Genomic DNA, 21,335 nt, shown 5'->3' with positions numbered 1-21,335 from the left:
TCTTGTTCGGTCAGATCTCCCTCCAGAAGACTCAAAACACTTTGTAAAGGCTGGTGACATCTAGTGGAAGCAATAGGAAGTGCCAAAATATTCCTAAACCCCTGTGTTTTTCAATGGGATAGGTTTAAAGTCAATACAACACATCAGGTATCCACTTCCTGTCAGAAAATGTCTCAGGGTTTTGCCTGCCAAATGAGTTCTGTTATACTCACAGACACCATTCAAACAGTTTTGGAAACTTTAGAGTGTTTTCTATCCATATATAATAAGTATATGCATATTCTAGTTACTGGGTAGGATTAGTAACCAGATTAAATCGGGTACATTTTTTTTATCCAGACGTGCAAATGCTGCCCCCTAGACCCAACAGGTTAAAAAAGGCCCTAATGATTTATGCTATACAACGTTTGACATGTTTGAACGAACGTAAATATATTTTTTCCCCTCGTTCATGACGAGAAGTCCGGCTGGCTTAGATCATGTGCTAACAAGACGGAGATTTTTGGACATAAATGATGAGCTTTTTTGAACAAAACTACATTCGTTATGGACCTGTGATACCTGGAAGTGACATCTGATGAAGAGAATCAAAGGTAATGGATTATTTACATAGTATTTTCGATTTTAGATCTCCCCAACATGACGTCTAGTCTGTATCGCAACGCGTATTTTTCTGGGCGCAGTGCTCAGATTATTGCAAAGTGTGATTTCCCAGTAAGGTTATTTTTAAATCTGGCAAGTTGATTGCGTTCAAGAGATGTAAATCTATAATTCTTTAAATGACAATATAATATTTTACCAATGTTTTCTAATTTTAATTATTTAATTTGTGACGCTGACTTGACTGCCGGTTATTGGAGGGAAACGATTTCCTCAACATCAATGCCATAGTAAAACGCTGTTTTTGGATATAAATATGAACTTGATAGAACTAAAAATGCATGCATTGTCTAACATAATGTCCTAGGAGTGTCCTCTGATGGAGATTGTAAAAGGTTAGTGCATCATTTTAGCTGGTTTTATGGTTTTGGTGACCCTGTCTTTGACTTGACAAAACATTACACACAACTCTTGTAAATGTACTGTCCTAACATACTCTAAATTTATGCTTTCGCCGTAAAACCTTTTTGAAATCGTAAAACGTGGTTAGATTAAGGAGATGTTTATCTTTCAAATGGTGTAAAATAGTTGTATTTTTGAAAAATTAGAATTTTGACATTTATTTGGATTCAAATTTGCCGCTCTTGAAATGCACCTGCTGTTGATGGAGTGCACCACGGGTGGCACGCTAGCGTCCCACCTAGCCCATAGAGGTTAATCTAACCACGTTTTACGATTTCAAAAAGGTTTTACGGCGAAAGCATAAATTTAGAGTATGTTAGGACAGTACATTTACAAGAGTTGTGTGTAATGTTTTGTCAAGTCAAAGACAGGGTCACCAAAACCATAAAACCAGCTAAAATGATGCACTAACCTTTTACAATCTCCATCAGATGACACTCCTAGGACATTATGTTAGACAATGCATGCATTTTTAGTTCTATCAAGTTCATATTTATATCCAAAAACAGCGTTTTACTATGGCATTGATGTTGAGGAAATCGTTTCCCTCCAATAACCGGCAGTCAAGTCAGCGTCACAAATTAAATAATTAAAATTAGAAAACATTGGTAAAATATTATATTGTCATTTAAAGAATTATAGATTTACATCTCTTGAACGCAATCAACTTGCCAGATTTAAAAATAACCTTACTGGGAAATCACACTTTGCAATAATCTGAGCACTGCGCCCAGAAAAATACGCGTTGCGATACAGACTAGACGTCATGTTGGGGAGATCTAAAATCGAAAATACTATGTAAATAATCCATTACCTTTGATTCTCTTCATCAGATGTCACTTCCAGGTATCACAGGTCCATAACGAATGTAGTTTTGTTCAAAAAAGCTCATCATTTATGTCCAAAAATCTCCGACTTGTTAGCACATGATCTAAGCCAGCCGGACTTCTCGTCATGAACGAGGGGAAAAAAATATATTTACGTTCGTTCAAACATGTCAAACGTTGTATAGCATAAATCATTAGGGCCTTTTTTAACCAGAACATGAATAATATTCAAGGTGGACGAATGCATACTCTTTTATAACGTATTGGAACGAGGGTACCCAACATGAACTCGCGCGCCAGGTGTCTAATGGGACATCATCGTTCCATGGCTCTTGTTCGGTCAGATCTCCCTCCAGAAGACTCAAAACACTTTGTAAAGGCTGGTGACATCTAGTGGAAGCAATAGGAAGTGCCAAAATATTCCTCAGCCCCTGTGTTTTTCAATGGGATAGGTTTAAAGTCAATACAACACATCAGGTATCCACTTCCTGTCAGAAAATGTCTCAGGGTTTTGCCTGCCAAATGAGTTCTGTTATACTCACAGACACCATTCAAACAGTTTTAGAAAATGTAGGGTGTTTTCTATCCATATGTAATAAGTATATGCATATTCTAGTTACTGGGTAGGATTAGTAACCAGATTAAATCGGGTACATTTTTTTATCCAGACGTGCAAATGCTGCCCCCTAGCCCTAACAGGTTAAGTAAACCCGAGAGGCAGCCCCAATAATTTTTTTGGGGGGGGCACAAGGGCAGTTTTTCGGGGCGAGGATGGAGCCCCAGGCCAGCTCTCCGCACTAGCCTGGAGGTGCGTGTTCCCAGTCTGGCACGTCCAGTACCAGCACCACGCACCAGGTTTCCAGTGCGTCAGCCCAGTCCGACGTCGCCAGAGCTGCCCGTCAGTCTGGCGTCGCCAGAGCTGCCCGTCAGTCAGGCATCGCCAGAGCTGCCCGTCAGTCAGGCGTCGCCAGAGCTGCCCGTCAGTCAGGAGTCGCCAGAGCTGCCCGTCAGTCAGGAGTCGCCAGAGCTGCTCGTCAGTCAGGAGTCGCCAGAGCTGCCCGTCAGTCAGGAGTCGCCAGAGCGGCCCGACTGCCCGGAGATGCCAGAGCGGCCCGACTGCTCGGAGATGCCAGAGCGGCCCGACTGCCCGGAGATGCCAGGGCGGCCCGACTGCCCGGAGATGCCAGTGGCCCATCGGCCAGGATCAGCCAGAGTGGCCCATCTGCCCAGAGTCTGCCGATGACCAAAAACCAAGGGAGTCTAGCAGCAACCCTGAACTGAGTAAGCCTGACAATTCAGAACTTAAAGTGATTAACTGTTTAATTAATGAGTCTGCCTACAGGGTGGAGAGGAAGAGGTCTGCCCATGATCTGGAACAGGGGGAGTCTGCCTACGGCCCGAGGCTGATCGGGTCGGTGTGCATTTTGGAGGACAGTAGGCCGGAGCCTGAACCACCACCTGCTTAGGTGGGTTGGGGAGGGGGGGTGTAGCACAAGTGCCGTCGGTGACGGCAGCCACCCTCCCTTCCCTCCCTTTAGTTTAGGGGGATTTTTTTGTTGTTGTTGGGGTTTTGTTTATTCACGAGGTGCTTCCGGGGTCTGCACCTTTAGGGGGGGGTACTGTCACGTCCTGACCAGTATAAGGGTTAATTGTTATGGTAGTTTGGTCAGGACGTGGCAGAGGGTATTTGTTTTATGTGGTTCGGGGTGATGTTTTTGTAGAAGGGCGTTTGATTTATTATTTCCGGGTTTTGGTTTATGTTCTATATTTATGTATTTCTATGTTTAGTCTAGTGAGTGTATTTCTATGTTAGTTTAATGGGGGTTTGGGACTCTCAATTGGAGGCAGGTGCTTCCTCGTTGCCTCTGATTGAGAGTCCTATATCCTGTTAGGGCTAGGGGGCAGTATTGACACGGCTGGATAAAAAACATACCCGATTTAATCTGGTTACCACTCCTACCCAGTAACTAGAATATGCATATACTTATTACATATGGATAGAAAACACCCTAAATTTTCTAAAACTGTTTGAATGGTGTCTGTGAGTGTAACAGAACTCAAATGGCAGGTCAAAACCTGAGAGATTCCTTTACAGGAAGTGGCCTGTCTGACCATTTCTTGAACTTCTTTTCCATCTCTATCATTTACTAAGGATCTCTGCTCTAACGTGACACTTCCCACGTCGTCCATAGGCGCTCAGAGCCCGGGAAAAAACAGAATGTCGTCATTCCAGCCCCAGGCTGAAACACATTATCGCCTTTCTCAAGTGGCCGATCAAGGGACACTGGGCTTATATTACACTGGAATATTATCGCTTTTCTACGAGAAAAATGTCGTAAAAATTGATTTTAAACAGCGGTTGACATGCTTCGAAGTACGGTAATGGAATATTTAGAATTTTATTGTCACGAATTGCGCCATGCGCGCGACACTTCTTTACTATTTCGGATAGTGTCTGGAACGCACGAACAAAACGCCGCTATTCGGATATAACGATGGATTATTTTGGACCAAACCAACATTTGTTATTGAAGTAGCAGTCCTGGGTGTGCATTCTGACGAAGACAACAAAAGGTAATCAAACTTTTATAATAGTAAATATGATTATGGTGAGTGCTAAACTTGCCGGGTGTCTAAATAGCGAGCCCGTGATGCCTGGGCTATGTACTTAGAATATTGCAAAATGTGCTTTCACCAAAAAGCTATTTTAAAATCGGACATATCGAGTGCATAGAGGAGGTCTGTATCTATAATTCTTAAAATAATTGTTGTGCTTTTTGTGAACGTTTATCGTGAGTAATTTAGTAAAATGTTAGCGAATTCCCCGGAAGTTTGCTGGGGGTATGCTAGTTCTGAACGTCACATGCTAATGTAAAAAGCTGGTTTTTGATATAAATATGAACTTGATTGAACAAAACATGCATGTATTGTATAACATAATGTCCTAGGGTTGTCATCTGATGAAGATCATCAAAGGTGAGTGCTGCATTTAGCTGTCTTCTGGGTTTTGGTGACATTATATGCTGGCTTGAAAAATGGGTGTCTGATTATTTCTGGCTTGGTACTCTGCTGACATAATCTAATGTTTTGCTTTCGTTGTAAAGCCTTTTTGAAATCGGACAGTGTGGTTAGATTAACGAGAGTCTTGTCTTTAAATAGCTGTAAAATAGTCATATGTTTGAGAAATTGAAGTAATAGGATTTTTAACGTTTTGAAAATCGCGCCACAGGCTGCCAGTGGCTGTTACGTAGGTGGGACGAATTCGTCCCGCCTAGCCCAGAGAGGTTAAATGGGTAATTGTTTGGTGTAGGTTTTGTGGGAGATTGTTTCTTGTCTAACGTGTGTGAGCCTGAGAAGACTGTTCGTTGATCGTGAGTTCGTTTTGTTATTTTGGTGTTCATTTTGAGTCTAATAAAAGTTCAAGATGAGCAACCACATACCTGCTGCATTTTTGTCCTCCTTTCCCAACGACAACCGTGACACCTGTAATAGTGGAGACATGACTCTGATCATTCTCCTGTATGAAACTAATTCCTCCAGTCTATGGGTCTGGTCCCCTGGCCAGGATGGAAACTAATACCTCCAGTCTATGGGTCTGGTCCCCTGGCCAGGATGTAAACCAATACCTCCAGTCTATGGGTCTGGTCCCCTGGCCAGGATGGAAACTAATACCTCCAGTCTATGGGTCTGGTCCCCTGGCCAGGATGGAAACTAATACCTCCAGTCTATGGGTCTGGTCCCCTGGCCAGGATGGAAACTAATACCTCCAGTCTATGGGTCTGGTCCCCTGGCCAGGATGGAAACTAATACCTCCAGTCTATGGGTCTGGTCCCCTGGCCAGGATGGAAACTAATACCTCCAGTCTATGGGTCTGGTCCCCTGGCCAGGATGGAAACTAATACCTCCAGTCTATGGGTCTGGTCCCCTGGCCAGGATGGAAACTAATACCTCCAGTCTATGGGTCTGGTCCCCTGGCCAGGATGGAAACTAATACCTCCAGTCTATGGGTCTGGTCCCCTGGACAGGATGGAAACTAATACCTCCAGTCTATGGGTCTGGTCCCCTGGCCAGAATGGAAACTAATACCTCCAGTCTATGGGTCTGGTCCACTGGCCAGGATGGAAACCAATACCTCCACTCTTTCAGGTTTTTGATGAGGTCACATGAAGAAGTACATGGTCCTAGCCTGCAAAGAGGACATCATCCAAGAGGTATTAGAAGTCTGTGATCAGAGTCATAGAAAAAAGAGGACAACATCCCAGAGGTATTAGAAGTAACTGTATTTATGATATATTTATTTATGGATCCCCATTAGCTACTGCAGGAGCTACTCTTCCTAGGGTTTGGCAACATTTTAAAACATTACAATACCTTCACAACATATTTCACAACACACAATGTGTGCCCTCAGGCCTCTACTCCACTACCACATACAGTTGAAGTCGGAAGTTTGCATACACTTCGGTTGGAGTCATTAAAACTCGTTTTTCAACCACTCCACAAATTTCTTGTTAACAAACTATAGTTTTGGCAAGTCGGTTAGGACATCTACTTTGTACATGACACAAGTCATTTTTCCAACAATTGTTTACAGACAGATTATTTCACTTATAATTCATTGTATCACAATTCCAGTGGGTCAGAAGTTTACATACACTAAGTTGACTGTGCCTTTAAACAGCTTGGAAAACTCCAGAAAATGATGTCATGGCTATAGAAGCTTCTGATAGGCTAATTGACATAATTTGAGTCAAATGGAGGTGTATCTGTGGATATATTTCAAGGCCTACCTTCAAACTCAGTGCCTCTTTGCTTGACATCATGGGAAAATCAAAAGAAATCAGCCAAGACCTCAGAAAAAAATTGTAGACCTCCACAAGTCTGGTTCATCCTTGGGAGCAATTTCCAAACACCTGAAGGTACCACGTTCATCTGTACAAACAATAGTATGCAAGTATAAACACCATGGGACCACGCAGCCATCATACCGCTCAGGAAGGAGACACGTTCTGTCTCCTAGAGATGAACGTACTTTGGTGCAAAAAGTGCAAATCAATCCCAGAACAACAGCAAAGGACATTGTGAAGATGCTGGAGGAAACAGGTACAAAAGTATCTATATCCACAGTAAAATGAGTCTAATATCGACATAACCTGAAAGGCCGCTCAGCAAGGAAGAAGCCACTCAGCAAGGAAGAAGCTCTAAAATTACCATAAAAAAGCCAGAGTACGGATTGCAACTGCACATGGGGACAAAGATCATACTTTTTGGAAAAATGTCCTCTGGTTTGATGAAACAAAGGACCATCATTATGTTTGGAGGAAAAAGGGCAAGGCTTGCAAGCCAAAGAACACCATCCCAACCGTGAAGCACGGGGGTGGCAGCATCATGTTGTGGGGTGCTTTGCAGGAGGGACTGGTGCACTTCACAAAATAGATGGCATCATGAGGCAGGAAAATTATGTGGATATATTGAAGCAACATCTCAAGACATCAGTCAGGAAGTTAAAGCTTGGTCGCAAATGGGTCTTCCAAATGGACAATGACCCCAAGCATACTTCCAAAGTTTGACAACAAAGTCAAGGTATTGGAGCGACCATCACAAAGCACTGACCTCAATTCTATAGAAAATTTGTGGTCAGAACTGAAAAAGTGTGTGCGAGCAAGGAGGCCTACAAACCTGACTCAGTTACACCAACTCTGTCAGGAGGAATGGGCCAAAATTCACCCAACTTATTGTGGGAAGCTTGATGAAGGCTACCCAAAATGTTTGACCCAAGTTAAAAATTTAAAGGCAATTCTACCAAATACTAATTGAGTGTATGTAAACTTCTGACCCACTGGGAATGTGATGAAAGAAATAAAAGCTTAAATAAATCCTTCTCTCTACCATTATTCTGACATTTCACATTCTTAAAATAAAGTGGTGATCCTAACTGACCTAAGACTAGGATTAAATGTGAGGAATTGTGAAAAGCTGAGTTTAAATGTATTTGGCTAAGGTGTATGTAAACTTCTGACTTCAACTGTATCTACAACACTAAATCCATGGGTACGTGTGTGTTTACAGCATCATACAGTAGAAAAAACAGAATAATTAGTGAGTGTGTGTACAGCATCATACAGTAGTAGAAACAGAATAATTAGTGAGTGTGTGTACAGCATCATACAGTAGTAGTAACAGAATGATTAGTGAGTGTGTTTACAGCATCATACAGTAGTAGAAACAGAATAATTAGTGAGTGTGTGTACAGCATCATACAGTAGTAGTAACAGAATGATTAGTGAGTGTGTTTACAGCATCATACAGTAGTAGAAACAGAATTATTAGTGAGTGTGTGTGAGATAAAAGCTTCCTCCTTAACTGAATACGACCCATTTCTATGTACTGAACACAACCCCTATTACTGTACTGTCATATTGTGATCAGTATTAAAACATGTCCACCTCTCTTCTTCCATCTATTACTGTACTGTCATATTGTGATCAGTATTAAAACATGTCCACCTCTCTTCTTCCATCTATTACTGTACTGTCATATTGTGATCAGTATTAAAACATGTCCACCTCTCTTCTTCCATCTGGTTGATGACCCTTTATTAGTCACATCTGTCACATCATTTCATTCAGTTGAATTAAGTTTATACACAACCCAGATTGTTGTGTCAAGAATTTGACAAATAAACATTCTACAATATTTACAAACACTAAGAAGCAAAATAACAACCAGATCAGTGATGTGTAAATGAAACCAGTTTAACAACACAGTGGGGTGATTGATTATATTAACCTGTCTGGGAACCTGGGACGCTACAATATTTACAAACCCAATAACAACCAGATCAGTGATGTGTAAATGAAACCAGTTTAACAACACAGTGGGGTGATTGATTATATTAACCTGTCTGGGAACCTGGGACGCTACAATATTTACAAACCCAATAACAACCAGATCAGTGATGTGTAAATGAAACCAGTTTAACAACACAGTGGGGTAATTCATTCTATTAATGACTATTCACTTAGGTGGTGTATAATCATGAATATTTAGATATAATAATAACATTTTATCTCATGACTAGAGAGATATTCTACATTGTTGCTCCAGTGTGTCTTACTGAACATGACCCTGATTAGAGTGAAACATCATGTTGTGTTTGACACAGAGACACTGAGGTGTCATACCAAAGCCTAAACCCTGGGTAGAGGGGCTCAGTGAATGTGGAGGTGAATGTGTATAGATGGGTCAGTGTGTCAGAGGAGGCTCTATAGAAGGACAGAGTGCCGGCTGGCCAGTCCAGATACACTCCTACTCTGTGGGAGCTGGAGGAGGGGACGTCTATGGTAGTGGGATTATTATTGTGCCAAACCGTGTAACTGTTGTCAGAGCAGTCCAGACTCCAGGACTTGTCATTGTATCCAAGACAACAGTCATTAACCCCTCCTCTCCTGCTGATTCCTTTATATGTCACTCCTATGTAAGCCCCTCTCCCACTCCACTCTACCTCCCAGTAACAGCGCCCAGTCAGACCCTCTCTACACAGCACCTGTTCACAGTCCTCAAATCTCTCTGGGTGATCAGGATACGGCTGCTCCTCTCTCCTACATGTCACCTTTCTGTTCTCCTCAGACAGAAAGAGGAGTCTGTTTACTGTGTTTGGGTCCAGTGTGAGATCACAGACATCTGATGGATGAAACCAGGTATATCACAAATCATCGTCATACTACATCAGAATGTTAATGTTTCTAGGTATTAAAAGACAAAGGAAAGGTTATCTAAGATGGTTATCTAGATGAAGCCATATATTATACAGTATAGTATATGGAGCCATACATTATATAGTAAATGGAGCCATATATTATACAGTATATAATAGGGGTTAATGACTGTTGTCTTGGATAAAACACAAACACACAGCAAAATATAACCACAACAGAGCGAAGTCTAATTAGTGTAACCACACATACATAGATCACTTAACAAGCTCTGAAAAATGATCTTTCTTTGAATCAACTTGAAATTAGACTGAGTAATAACAGGATAATTCTGAACATTAGTCAACACTCACATTTTCTAAGCCATGGTTTGATTGTTAACACTCCATCAGGTTTCACACTGTAAGGGGAGCAGGAGAACAGACAGTAAATGTACACACTGGTTCTCTCTCTCTCTCTCTCTCTCTCTCTCTCTCTCTCTCTCTCTCTCTCTCTCTCTCTCTCTCTCTCACACACACACACACACACAGTCAGCATATCACATTTTCCATGTGGTGGTAAGTAAAATGTCTGGTTTACAGTACATTTAAATGAACATACAGTACCTAACCTGATAACTATCAATTATGATACCTAACCTGTTAACTATAAATGATCATAACAAACCCAAACGCAGAAAAATGTCTTACAGTATGTCACTCATCAACAGATCGACACATGTACATACTTGAGTTTCTCCAGTCTGCAGTGTGGATCCTCCAGTCCAGCAGAGAGCAGTCTGACTCCTGAGTCTCCTGGGTGATTGTAGCTCAGGTCCAGCTCTCTCAGGTGTGAGGGGTTTGACCTCAGAGCTGAGACCAGAGAAGCACAGCCTTCCTCTGTAACTAAACAGCCTGACAGCCTGCAAAGAGTACAATTATTTTGAAAAGAAAGAGTGGCAGCTGTATACTGTATATTTTGCAACTTTCAGAAATAGTTTCCTGTCCCCTGCCAAATCCATCCGTACATGGATTGATCTTCACAATATCTTATGTAGAGCTTGAGAACATTTTACACATTTTCAAAAAGTAAATGGCTTCATATACTACACTGTATAATGTATGGCTCCATACACTGTATAACGTATGGCTCCATATACTATACCGCTTAATGTATGGCTCCATATACTATACTGTATAATGTATGTCTCCATATACTATATAATGTATGGCTCCATATACTATACTGTATAATGTCTGGCTCCATACACTATATAATGTATGGTTCCATACACTATACTGTATAATGTATGGCTCCATATACTATATAATGTATGGCTCCATATAATATACTGTATAATGTATGGCTCCATATACTATACTGTATTATGTATGGCTCCATATACTATATAATGTATGGCTTCATATACTATATAGTGTATGGCTCCATACACTATACTGTATAATGTATGGCTCCATATACTATACTATATAATGTATGGCTCCATATAATATACTGTATAATGTATGGCTCCATATACTATACTGCATAATGTATGGCTCCATATACTATATAATGTATGGCTTCATATACTCTACTGAATAATGTATGGCTCCATATACTATATAATGTATGGCTTCATATACTCTACTGTATAATGTATGGCTCCATATACTATATAATGTATGGCTTCATATACTATACTGTATAATGTATGGCTCCATATACTATACTGCATAATGTATGGCTCCATATACTATACTGCATAATGTATGGCTCCATATACTATACTGCATAATGTATGGCTCCATATACTATACTGCATAATGTATGGCTCCATATACTTTACTGCATACTGTATGGCTCCATATACTGTCAGTCAAAGGTCAGATGGTGAGGTATCAAATTGTCATTGTATTGTGTATTTAGGCCCTTTCTTAACGTGGATCTGGTGAACAGTTATCACTTGTTGACCAACTACAGGAATACTGACCTCAGAGTCTTCAGTTTACAGTGGGGATTCCCCAGTCCAGCAGAGATCAGCTTCACTCCTGAATCCTTCAGGTCATTGTTACTCAGGTCCAGCTCTCTCAGGTGTGAGGGGTTTGACCTCAGAGCTGAGACCAGAGAAGCACAGCCTTCCTCTGTGACTCCACAGAGTGACAACCTGTAAAGAGTTTAACATGATATTAATCACACTGCAACTATTTGGCAGTGAATAGAGAGATTGGTAGCTATATATATTTATATTCAGTGGGGTCGTGAATTACTAATAAAGATGAGTAAAAAATACTATAAAATAAAAAACATACAAATACTGAACTACATAAACTACTTGACCAAAAGTATGTGGACACCTGCTCGTCAAACATCTCATTCTAAAGCATGGGCAATAATATGGAGTGCCCCCCCCCCCCCTGCTGCTATAACAGCCTCCACTCTTCTGGGAAGGCTTTCCACTAGATGTTGGAACATGGCTGCGAGGACTTGCTTCCATTCAGCCACAAGAGCATTAGGGAGGTCGGGCACTGATGTTGGGTGATTAGGCCTGGCTCGCAGTTGACGTTCCAATTCATCCCAAAGGTGTTCAACGGGGTTGAGGTCAGGGCTCTGTGAAGGACAGTCAATTTCTTCCACACCAATCTCGACAAACAATTTCTGTGTGCACGGGGTCATTGTCGTACTGAAACAGGAAAGGGCCTTCCCCAAACTGTTGCCACAAAGTGGGAAGCACAGAATCGTCTAGAATGTCATTGTATACTTCAGCATTAAGATTTCCCTTCACTGGAACTAAGGGTCTAGCCTCAAACATGAAAAACAGTCCCAGACCATTGTTCCTCTTCCACCAAACTTTACAGATGTCATTGTCCATTCAGGGCGGGTAGCATTCTCCTGGCAACCACCAAAACCAGATTTGTCAGTCAGACTGCCAGATGGTGAAGCGTGATTCATCACTCCAGAGAATGCGTTTCCACTGCTCCAGAGTCCAATGCTGGCGAGCTTTACACCACTCCAGCCAACACGTGGCATTGTGCATGATGATCTTAGGCTTGTGTGCGGCTGCTTGGCCATGGAAACCCATTTCATAAAGCTCCTGACAAACAGTTCTTGTGCTGACGTTCCTTCCAGAGGAAGTTTGGAACTCGGTAGTGAGTGTTGCAACCGAGGACAGACGTTTTTAACATGCTATGCGCTTCAGCATTCGGCAGTTACGTTCTGTGAGCTTGTGTGGCCTACCACTTTGCGGCTGAGTCATTGTTGCATCTAGACGTTTCCACTTCACAACAACAGCACTTACAGTTGACCGGGGCAGCTTTCGCAGGGTAGAAATTTGACGAACTGACTTGTTGGAAAGGTGGCATCCTACGACGGTGCCATGTTGAAAATCACTGAGCTCTTCAGTAAGGCCATTCTACTGCCAATGTTTGTTTGTGGAGATTGCATGGCTGTGTGTTCGATTTTATACACCTGTCAGCAACGGGTGTGGCTGTAAAAGCCAAATCCACTAATTTGAAGTGGTGTCCATATACTTTTGTATATATAGTGTATATTGTATGCTACATATTTGTTTTACAAATGAGATTATTTTATACTAATACAGTTGCTCCGAGAAATATATTTAATTTAACAAGTAACAAAAAAAGATAGAGGTGAACGTTTTTGGATCCCCTGTTTTCATCCCACCAAAACAACTCTTACACTAAAAGGGCGTTATCATAATTTTAACAATTTCATCATTTCATTCCAACCTCATAGTGTGGAAATATATAGGAAATACAGGTAAATCATGTTTTTGACTGCATTGGGCCTTTAAAATGCATTCTCTCTACAAGCAATCTCTCATTCATATAAAATATTGTAATTGTCATGTAATCTAGTTTGTCTATATGTAAGAACAATCACAATGAACGGTTTAACTTAATAAAGGCATGTTTACTGCTAACTTGACATGGTTTCATATTACAAGAAACATATCAGAGAGGTGCCCACTGGCCCTCATTAGCATATGGCCAATCAGATAATGTTATGCAAATAACAAATAACACCAGAGTAATGATAATGAATACATGTACAGTGGAGCCCTGAATTATTGGATCCCTTGATAAAGACGAGCAAAAATTTTTACAAATAAATGATACAAATACTGAGCTTTTTAAAAATATATGTTACTTCATACTAATACAATTTGGTGTGATGGAGTTTTTCTTCCAAACGTCTCTGCCAATAACAGCTAGTTTTCAGTTTTTCCCTCCCCACTCAGACCACTCCCAGACAGTCCTAGCTAAATTATTCCTTGAGAAATTGCTCTTTGCGAACAAACAATTTTTTGTTTATTTTTACAATTTAAATTGAAAACAATCACAGTAAGGTACTTCTTACCCAGAGATTTGTATTTATTTATTTTTATTTAACCTGTGTTTAACTAGGTAAGTTAGTTAAGAACAAATTCTTATTTACAATGACGGCATAGGAACAGTGGGTTAACTGCCTTGTTCAGGGGCAGAACGGCAGATTTTTACCTTGTCAGCTCAGCGATTTGATCTATTGAGATAAAAATGGCTGCATTGGACCTTTAAAACGGTAGAGTTTAAGCACAGTCTACATATACTGAGGTGTCAGATTTACATTGTATTGAGTATAATACTGAGTTTGTTAACACTCAGATCAGGTGAACAGTTATCTCTTAATGACCAAACACAGGAACACTGATGTCATGACGTTGGCCTGTGGGTAAGGTTTATGACCCCCCCATAAATACCTTTCTCCCTTCCCTCTCTCTCTGACTCTACTGAAGGACTCTTGAATAGCCTTTGTTAAACATAGAGAGTCTGGGAACATCAAACAAGTGGGGAGAAAGGAACCATATTTCGACAATAGAACCAGTTGAAAATATGCGTTGGTACTTAACTTGTTATGGATAGGGGGCAGTATTTTCACGGCCGGATAAAAAAACGTACCCGATTTAATCTGGTTATTTCTCCTGCCCAGAAACTAGAATATGCATATAATTAGTAGCTTTGGATAGAAAACACTCCAAAGTTTCTAAAACTGTTTGAATGGTGTCTTTGAGTATAACAGAACTCAAATGGCAGGCCAAAACCTGAGAAGATTCTATACAGGAAGTACCCTGTCTGACCATTTCTTGGCCTTCTTTGTCATCTCTATCGAAAATAGAGGATCTCTGCTGTAACGTGACACTTTCTAAGGCTCCCATAGGCTCTCAGAAGGCACCAGAACGGGGAATGATGACTCTGCAGTCCCTGGGCGAAAACAGTAGCGCATTTGGATAGTGGTCGATCTGAGAACAATGAGACGGGTGCGCGTGCATGTGAAGAGTCCATTTTACATTTTCAGTGTTTGAACGAAAACAACGTCTCACGGTTGGAAAATTATCACTATTTTACTAGAAAAATCGCATAAAAATGTATTTTAAACAGCGTTTGACATGCTTCGAAGTACGGTAATGGAATATTTTTAAAAAATTTGTCACGATACGCGACGGCGCGTCACCCTTCAGATAGTGTCTTGAACGCAAGAACAAAACGCAGCTATTTGGATATAACTATGGATTATTTGCAACCAAAACAACATTTGTTGTTGAAGTAGAAGTCCTGGGAGTTCGTTCTGACAAAGAACAGCAAAGGTAATCCAATTTTTCTTATAGTAAATCTGAGTTTGGTGAGTGTCAAACTTGGTGGGTCTCAAAATAGCTAGCCTGTGATGGCCTGGCTATCTACTCAGAATATTGCAAAATGTGCTTTCACCGAAAAGCTATTTTAAAATGTGACATAGCGATTGCATAAAGGAGTTCTGTATATATAATTCTTTAAATAATTGTTATGTTTTTTGTGAACGTTTATCGTGAGTAATTTAGTAAATTCACCGGAAGTTTCGGTGGGTATGCTAGTTCTGAACGTCACATGCTAATGTAAAAAGCTGGTTTTTGATATAAATATGAACTTGATTGAACAAAACATGCATGTATTGTATAACATAATGTCCTAGGAGTGTCATCTGATGAAGATCATCAAAGGTTAGTGCTGCATTTAGCTGTGGTTTTGGTTTTTGTGACATTATATGCTAGCTTGAAAAATGGGTGTGTGATTATTTCTGGCTGGGTACTCCCCTGACATAATCTAATGTTTTGCTTTTGTTGTAAAGCCTTTTTGAAATCGGACAATGTGGTTAGATAAAGGAGAGTCTTGTCTTTAAAATGGTGTAAAATAGTCAGATGTTTGAAAAATTGACGTTTTTGGATTTTTTAGGTATTTGTAATTCACGCCACGCCCTATCATTGGATATTGGAGCGGTGTTCCGCTAGCGGAACATCTAGATGTAAGAGGTTAATGAATATGATGTCAGTTCGGTTGTCATCTGAGACATTATGACTGATGACAGGACGACATAACCTCTCTGGGCTAGGTGGCACCAAATCGTCCCACCTACGTAACAGCCAGTTGAATCCTGTGGCGCGATTTTCAAATACCTTAGAAATGCTATTACTTCAATTTCTCAAACATATGACTATTTTACACCATTTTAAAGACAAGACTCTCGTTAATCTAACCACACTGTCCGATTTCAAAAAGGCTTTACAACGAAAGCAAAACATTAGATTATGTCAGCAGAGTACCCAGCCAGAAATAATCACACACCCATTTTTCAAGCTAGCATATAATGTCACAAAAACCCAGAAGACAGCTAAATGCAGCACTAACCTTTAATGATCTTCATCAGATGACACACCTAGGACATTATGTTATACAATACATGCATGTTTTGTTCAATCAAGTTCATATTTATATCAAAAAACAGCTTTTTACATTAGCATGTGACGTTCAGAACTAGCAAACTTCCGGGGAATTTACTAACAATTTACTAAATTACTCACGATAAACGTTCACAAAAAGCATAACAATTATTTTAAGAATTATAGATACAGAACTCTTCTATGCACTCGATATGTCCGATTTTAAAATAGCTTTTTGGTGAAAGCACATTTTGCTATATTCTAAGTACATAGCCCAGCCATCACGGGCTAGCTATTTAGACACCCAGCAAGTTTAGCCTTCACCAAAATCAGATTTACTATAACAAAAATGTTATTACCTTTGCTGTTCTTCTTCAGAATGCACTCCCAGGACTTCTACTTCAATAACAAATGTTGGTTTGGTCCCAAATAATCCATCGTTATATCCACACAGCGGCGTTTTGTTCGTGCGTTCTAGACACTATCCGAAATGGTAAATCAGGGTCGCGCGCATGGTGCATTTCGTGACAAAAAATGTCTAAATATTCCATTACCGTACTTCGAAGCATGTCAACCGCTATTTAAAATCAATTTTTATGCAATTTATCACGTAAAAAAGCGATAATATTCCGACCGGGAATCTGCGTTTCGGTAAATAGAGGGAAAAAAAGAAAGACGGGGGCGGCCAGTGCACGCGCCTAAGCCCACTGTCCCCTGATCGGCCGCTTGACAAAGGCGATAATGTGTTTCAGCCTGGGGCTGGAATGACGACATTCAGGTTTTTCCCGGGCTCTGAGAGCCTATGGGAGCCGTGGGAAGTGTCACGTTACCGCAGAGATCCTTTGTTTTGGAAAGAGATGTCAAAGAAAGCCAATAAATGGTCAGACAGGCCACTTCCTGTAAAGGAATCTCTCAGGTTTTTGCCTGCCATATGAGTTCTGTTATACTCACAGACACCATTCAAACAGTTTTAGAAGTTTTAGGGTGTTTTCTATCCATATCTAATAAGTATATGCATATTCTAGTTACTTGGTAGGATTAGTAACCAGATTCAATCGGGTACGTTTTTTATCCGGCGGTGTAAATACTGCCCCCTAGCCCTAACAGGATAAACTGTATCTGGGAAAGTCTACACATTATAGATTCACATGGAATTGTTGTGCAATTTAAATTCATTTTAAATGAAACTATTTGTGAAAAGATTAAATGTAATTATAGCTTCCAAATGAGAGAATTGGGTTTTCATAAGGTTAGAGCCCTGCTCAATCAGTGGCCCGCCCCTGTGAAGAGACATGGATTATAAACTATGAAACACACCCTTCTCCCCCTCCACTATATAAGCCCTTGACGAAAATGTAACCTCCTGTTCCGAGGACGATAGGACGACGGTCCATACGTTAAAAAGGACTAACATGTCAACTACAGAACCAAGCCAACCTCAGCATGAGCTTTGGTTGTGAATGGTATGAACTTTGAACTCTTATTCACTAAATAAGTGAGACATCCTAGCCGTTGAGTCAGCAACAGCAGCTGTAAACGTGGGCTAGGAAAGGACGGACGACGTATCCAATCTAACACACAACGAAGATACTACAACGTATCCAATTTACCAAGAGACATTCCTCTGAGGACAGGAAGATCTCTGTTGGCCAACACGGCCAGCATCTACGACCAACCTACCGAAGCGCAGCTCAGAGTAAATGTTTATTGCATTTTCCTTTTCCAAATGGGCGGTAATTTAGAATGCATAAGATACTGTATTTACGATAGCATAGCTTCTCCCTTTGTTCCTCAGTCTTCCCGCTCTTTCATTCAAGCCCAACCCCCTCTCTTTGTGTAACCAGCCGTCATACAGGTTCCGTCCCCCAGGGAAGTTCTCTGTATGACATAATATGCATTCTGTGTATATGTAATTCTGTGTGATTAGTTAGGTATTTAGTAAATAAATAATTAAACCCAATTTTGTATTGCTGATTCAACTTGTTAGCCAGGGTTCGTGAAGATAACCAAGAATTTACAACTTTCAGATGAGACTGAAATAAGGTGACGATTAATATTGACTGCTATTGATGTAAAATATTACTAGGTCTTTAAGAGTTTATTCGGAAGATAACAGCTCTATAAACACTCTTTCGTGGTGCCCCAACTTTCTAGTTAATTACATTTACATGATTAGCTCAATCAGGTAATATTAATTGCAGAGAAAGGATTTTATAGAGTAGCATGTCATATCACTTAATCCGGCATAGCCAAAGACACGACACTGACCTGAGAGTCTCCAGTTTACAGTGGGGATTCCCCAGTCCAGCAGAGAGCAGCTTCACTCCTGAATCCTTCAGGTCATTGTTACTCAGATCCAGCTCTCTCAGATATGAGGAGTTTGAGCTGAGAACTGAGGCCAAAACTTCACAGGATGTGTCTGTGAGTTTACAACCAGTGAGTCTGCCAACACAGAGTTAATACCATGAGAGACAGGTTGTGTTATAATCCATGATGTAGTTGTAAAAAAGTGGTGGGTGTTGGGTAAACGCTGATTGCTGTTAACAGAGAATAAAGTAAAGCTGCCCATATACTTCAATACATTTTCCCACAAAAGATGCATAAATGCTCATGCAAAATGAAAAAGATGTGTAAACTGCATTTACTTGCGTTTACCCTCCACTGATTATAATGCTATGCTTAGCTTACACTATTACCCAGACACAACTAATGTGTACACTGTGCATACATGGCTCATTGTTTTCTCTAATTGTTTTTTATATAAACATTTCTTCAAGAGTTTTCAGCTGATAGAAAATCAAGTCAGCCAATAACCTTGTTTCTATCCAACCATTTGTATTCAAGTAAAGTACATTTCTGATAAAACAGTAATGAAATGCTAGATGGAAATAGCATCCCACTGGGTAAAAACTGATTGATCAATGGGATGACATTGAATCAACGTGGAAAACTGAATGGATTCGCAAAAAGTCATCAAAGTAAGGGCATTTTGTATTTTTTTAACCCAACGTTTAACCTAAATCCAATGACATGGTGACATTTGCTATTCATTTCATGTTGAATTTACGGTTAGTTGAGAATTCAGCTAAATGTAAATCAAAACTAGACATTGAACTGGCGCCAATGCCCAGTGGGATATTTGTCGTAAATTTTCCTAAATGTCGACAAAATAATTTACTCTAGACAGGGGTGGATAATGTTTGCCAGTAAAATAGCACATGGGACCAATGGCAGTGGACACGCTTTGTTGCGCAAATGTTGCTAGAATCAGGGGTGCAATTTTCACTGGGGACGGGGGGACATGTCCCACCCACATTCTGAAATTGCATTTTTGTACCCCCCAGTTTTATCATTGGAATGGGGTTAAAAACGAGGCAACAGTGTGCTTTAGGACCATGTGGACGCCTCCGAGTTGTCGGGTAGGCTGTTTGGAGTGTTTATCCAACTGGATTATACCCCTCCCCCACCACTTCCAAAACCAAAGTTGCGCCCCTGGCTAGAATAACCATCATGTCGAAATAAACTGCAGCCACATTAACTCACACTAGGACTTGGAAAATCATGCAGTTTATTAGGCTACAGATTAAATAAATTATGATTAACTTCACAGGTTTGTGAAAGTGCACAGTGATGAACTTGATCTTAAAAAATAATCTCATGAACCCTCTGCACTGTATCTGCCAGTCGTTGGCTAGAGTGCATGTGACCAGACAAGTGGGAAAATGTTCTGATATCGCTAGACTTTGTGGCAAAACCATCGACAGAATAAAACATTTCATAGAAACTCAAATAACTTCTGTTTTTTATTTGGTAAATGAAAAATTATAGGTGCATTTTTCTAGGGAAAGCAAATTGGTCGACTAGATTGTGAAGAAAATATTATTCCCAATAGTACCAAACTCTAAACTAAAGAGCTATCCCAGCAACCCCTGCTGTTTAAACCCAAAGCCACAGCACCCGCTATCCGCTAGTCATTAAATTAAGGTGACAAACTCTTATTAGAAACACATGGATTTGCTCACCAAATTAAAAACCGTAAGCTTCACTGTCTAAACACATATGGTGTGGACTATGTGTGCCTGGTAAACACATGTGGATCTGGTGAACAGTTATCACTTGTTGACCAACTACAGGAATACTGACCTCAGAGTCTCCAGTTTACAGTGGGGATTCCCCAGTCCAGCAGAGAGCAGCTTCACTCCTGAATCCTTCAGGTCATTGTTACTCAGATCCAGCTCTCTCAGATATGAGGAGTTTGAGCTGAGAACTATGGCAAAACTTCACAGGTTGTGTCTGTGAGTTTACAGCCATTGAGTCTGTCAACATAGAATAAATACCATGAGAGACAGGTTGTAATAAAATGTTATGCTTAGCTTCCCCTGCTTACACTGTTACACCTGCCCGACTAATATGTCCCCAGTGCATTGCTTTCTGATCAGTTTGTATTATATTATGTTCAAGAGTTTCAGCTAATAAAAATACTGCTCTTCCCACATACAGTAAGTTTGAGTACTTACAGAGCCTTTCTGCGGCACCTCACAGCTGGGAGCAGTCTCCTACGACCCTCCTGTGTTGTCTTGTATTCTTTTAGGTCAAACACATCCATAACCTCCTCTGATATCTGCAGCATGTAGGCCAGCGCTGAACACTGAGCAAGTGTGAGGTTTATCGATCTTTTCTCCTGACCTCAAGTACTCTTGGATTTCCTCCTGTACTGAATGGTCTTTCATCTCTATCAGACAGTGGAAGAGATTAATCCACCTCTCAGGGGAGATGTTCTTCCTCTGCATCACCTTAAGGGATCGGATTGTTTTCTGGACGCTTCTCTGGACTGCTTTCTGTCTGTGTTACCAGACCTTGTAGGAGTTTCTGATTGGACTCCACTGACATGCCATGAAGGAAGCGAACAAAAAGGTCCAGGTGTCCATTCTTACCTCTCCAAGGCTTTATCCACGGTACTCTTCAGCAGCTCATGCAAGGTTAGCTCTTCAGACTTTCTCT

General features: G+C 40.6%; 1 protein-coding gene across 1 annotated transcript; it reads right to left on the bottom strand.

The window, feature by feature from the left end:
* Positions 1-6,154: 6,154 nt before the first annotated feature.
* LOC145876384 (uncharacterized) lies at positions 6,155-20,964 on the bottom strand. Its single transcript, XM_082972165.1, has 7 exons — positions 20,852-20,964; positions 20,478-20,612; positions 18,603-18,776; positions 11,577-11,750; positions 10,332-10,505; positions 9,958-10,004; positions 6,155-9,572 (listed from the first exon to the last, which is right to left on the bottom strand). Exons 1-7 carry the CDS (start codon positions 20,962-20,964, stop codon positions 9,022-9,024), a joined length of 1,368 nt encoding a protein of 455 aa, XP_082828291.1. The 3' UTR covers positions 6,155-9,021.
* Between the last annotated feature and the right edge of the window lie 371 nt (positions 20,965-21,335).

This window comes from Salmo salar, unplaced genomic scaffold (genome assembly GCF_965601325.2).
Source record: "Salmo salar unplaced genomic scaffold, fSalSal1 ptg000587l, whole genome shotgun sequence".
Lineage (NCBI taxonomy): Eukaryota > Metazoa > Chordata > Actinopteri > Salmoniformes > Salmonidae > Salmo > Salmo salar.
This window is presented reverse-complemented; position numbering and strand designations above follow the sequence as displayed.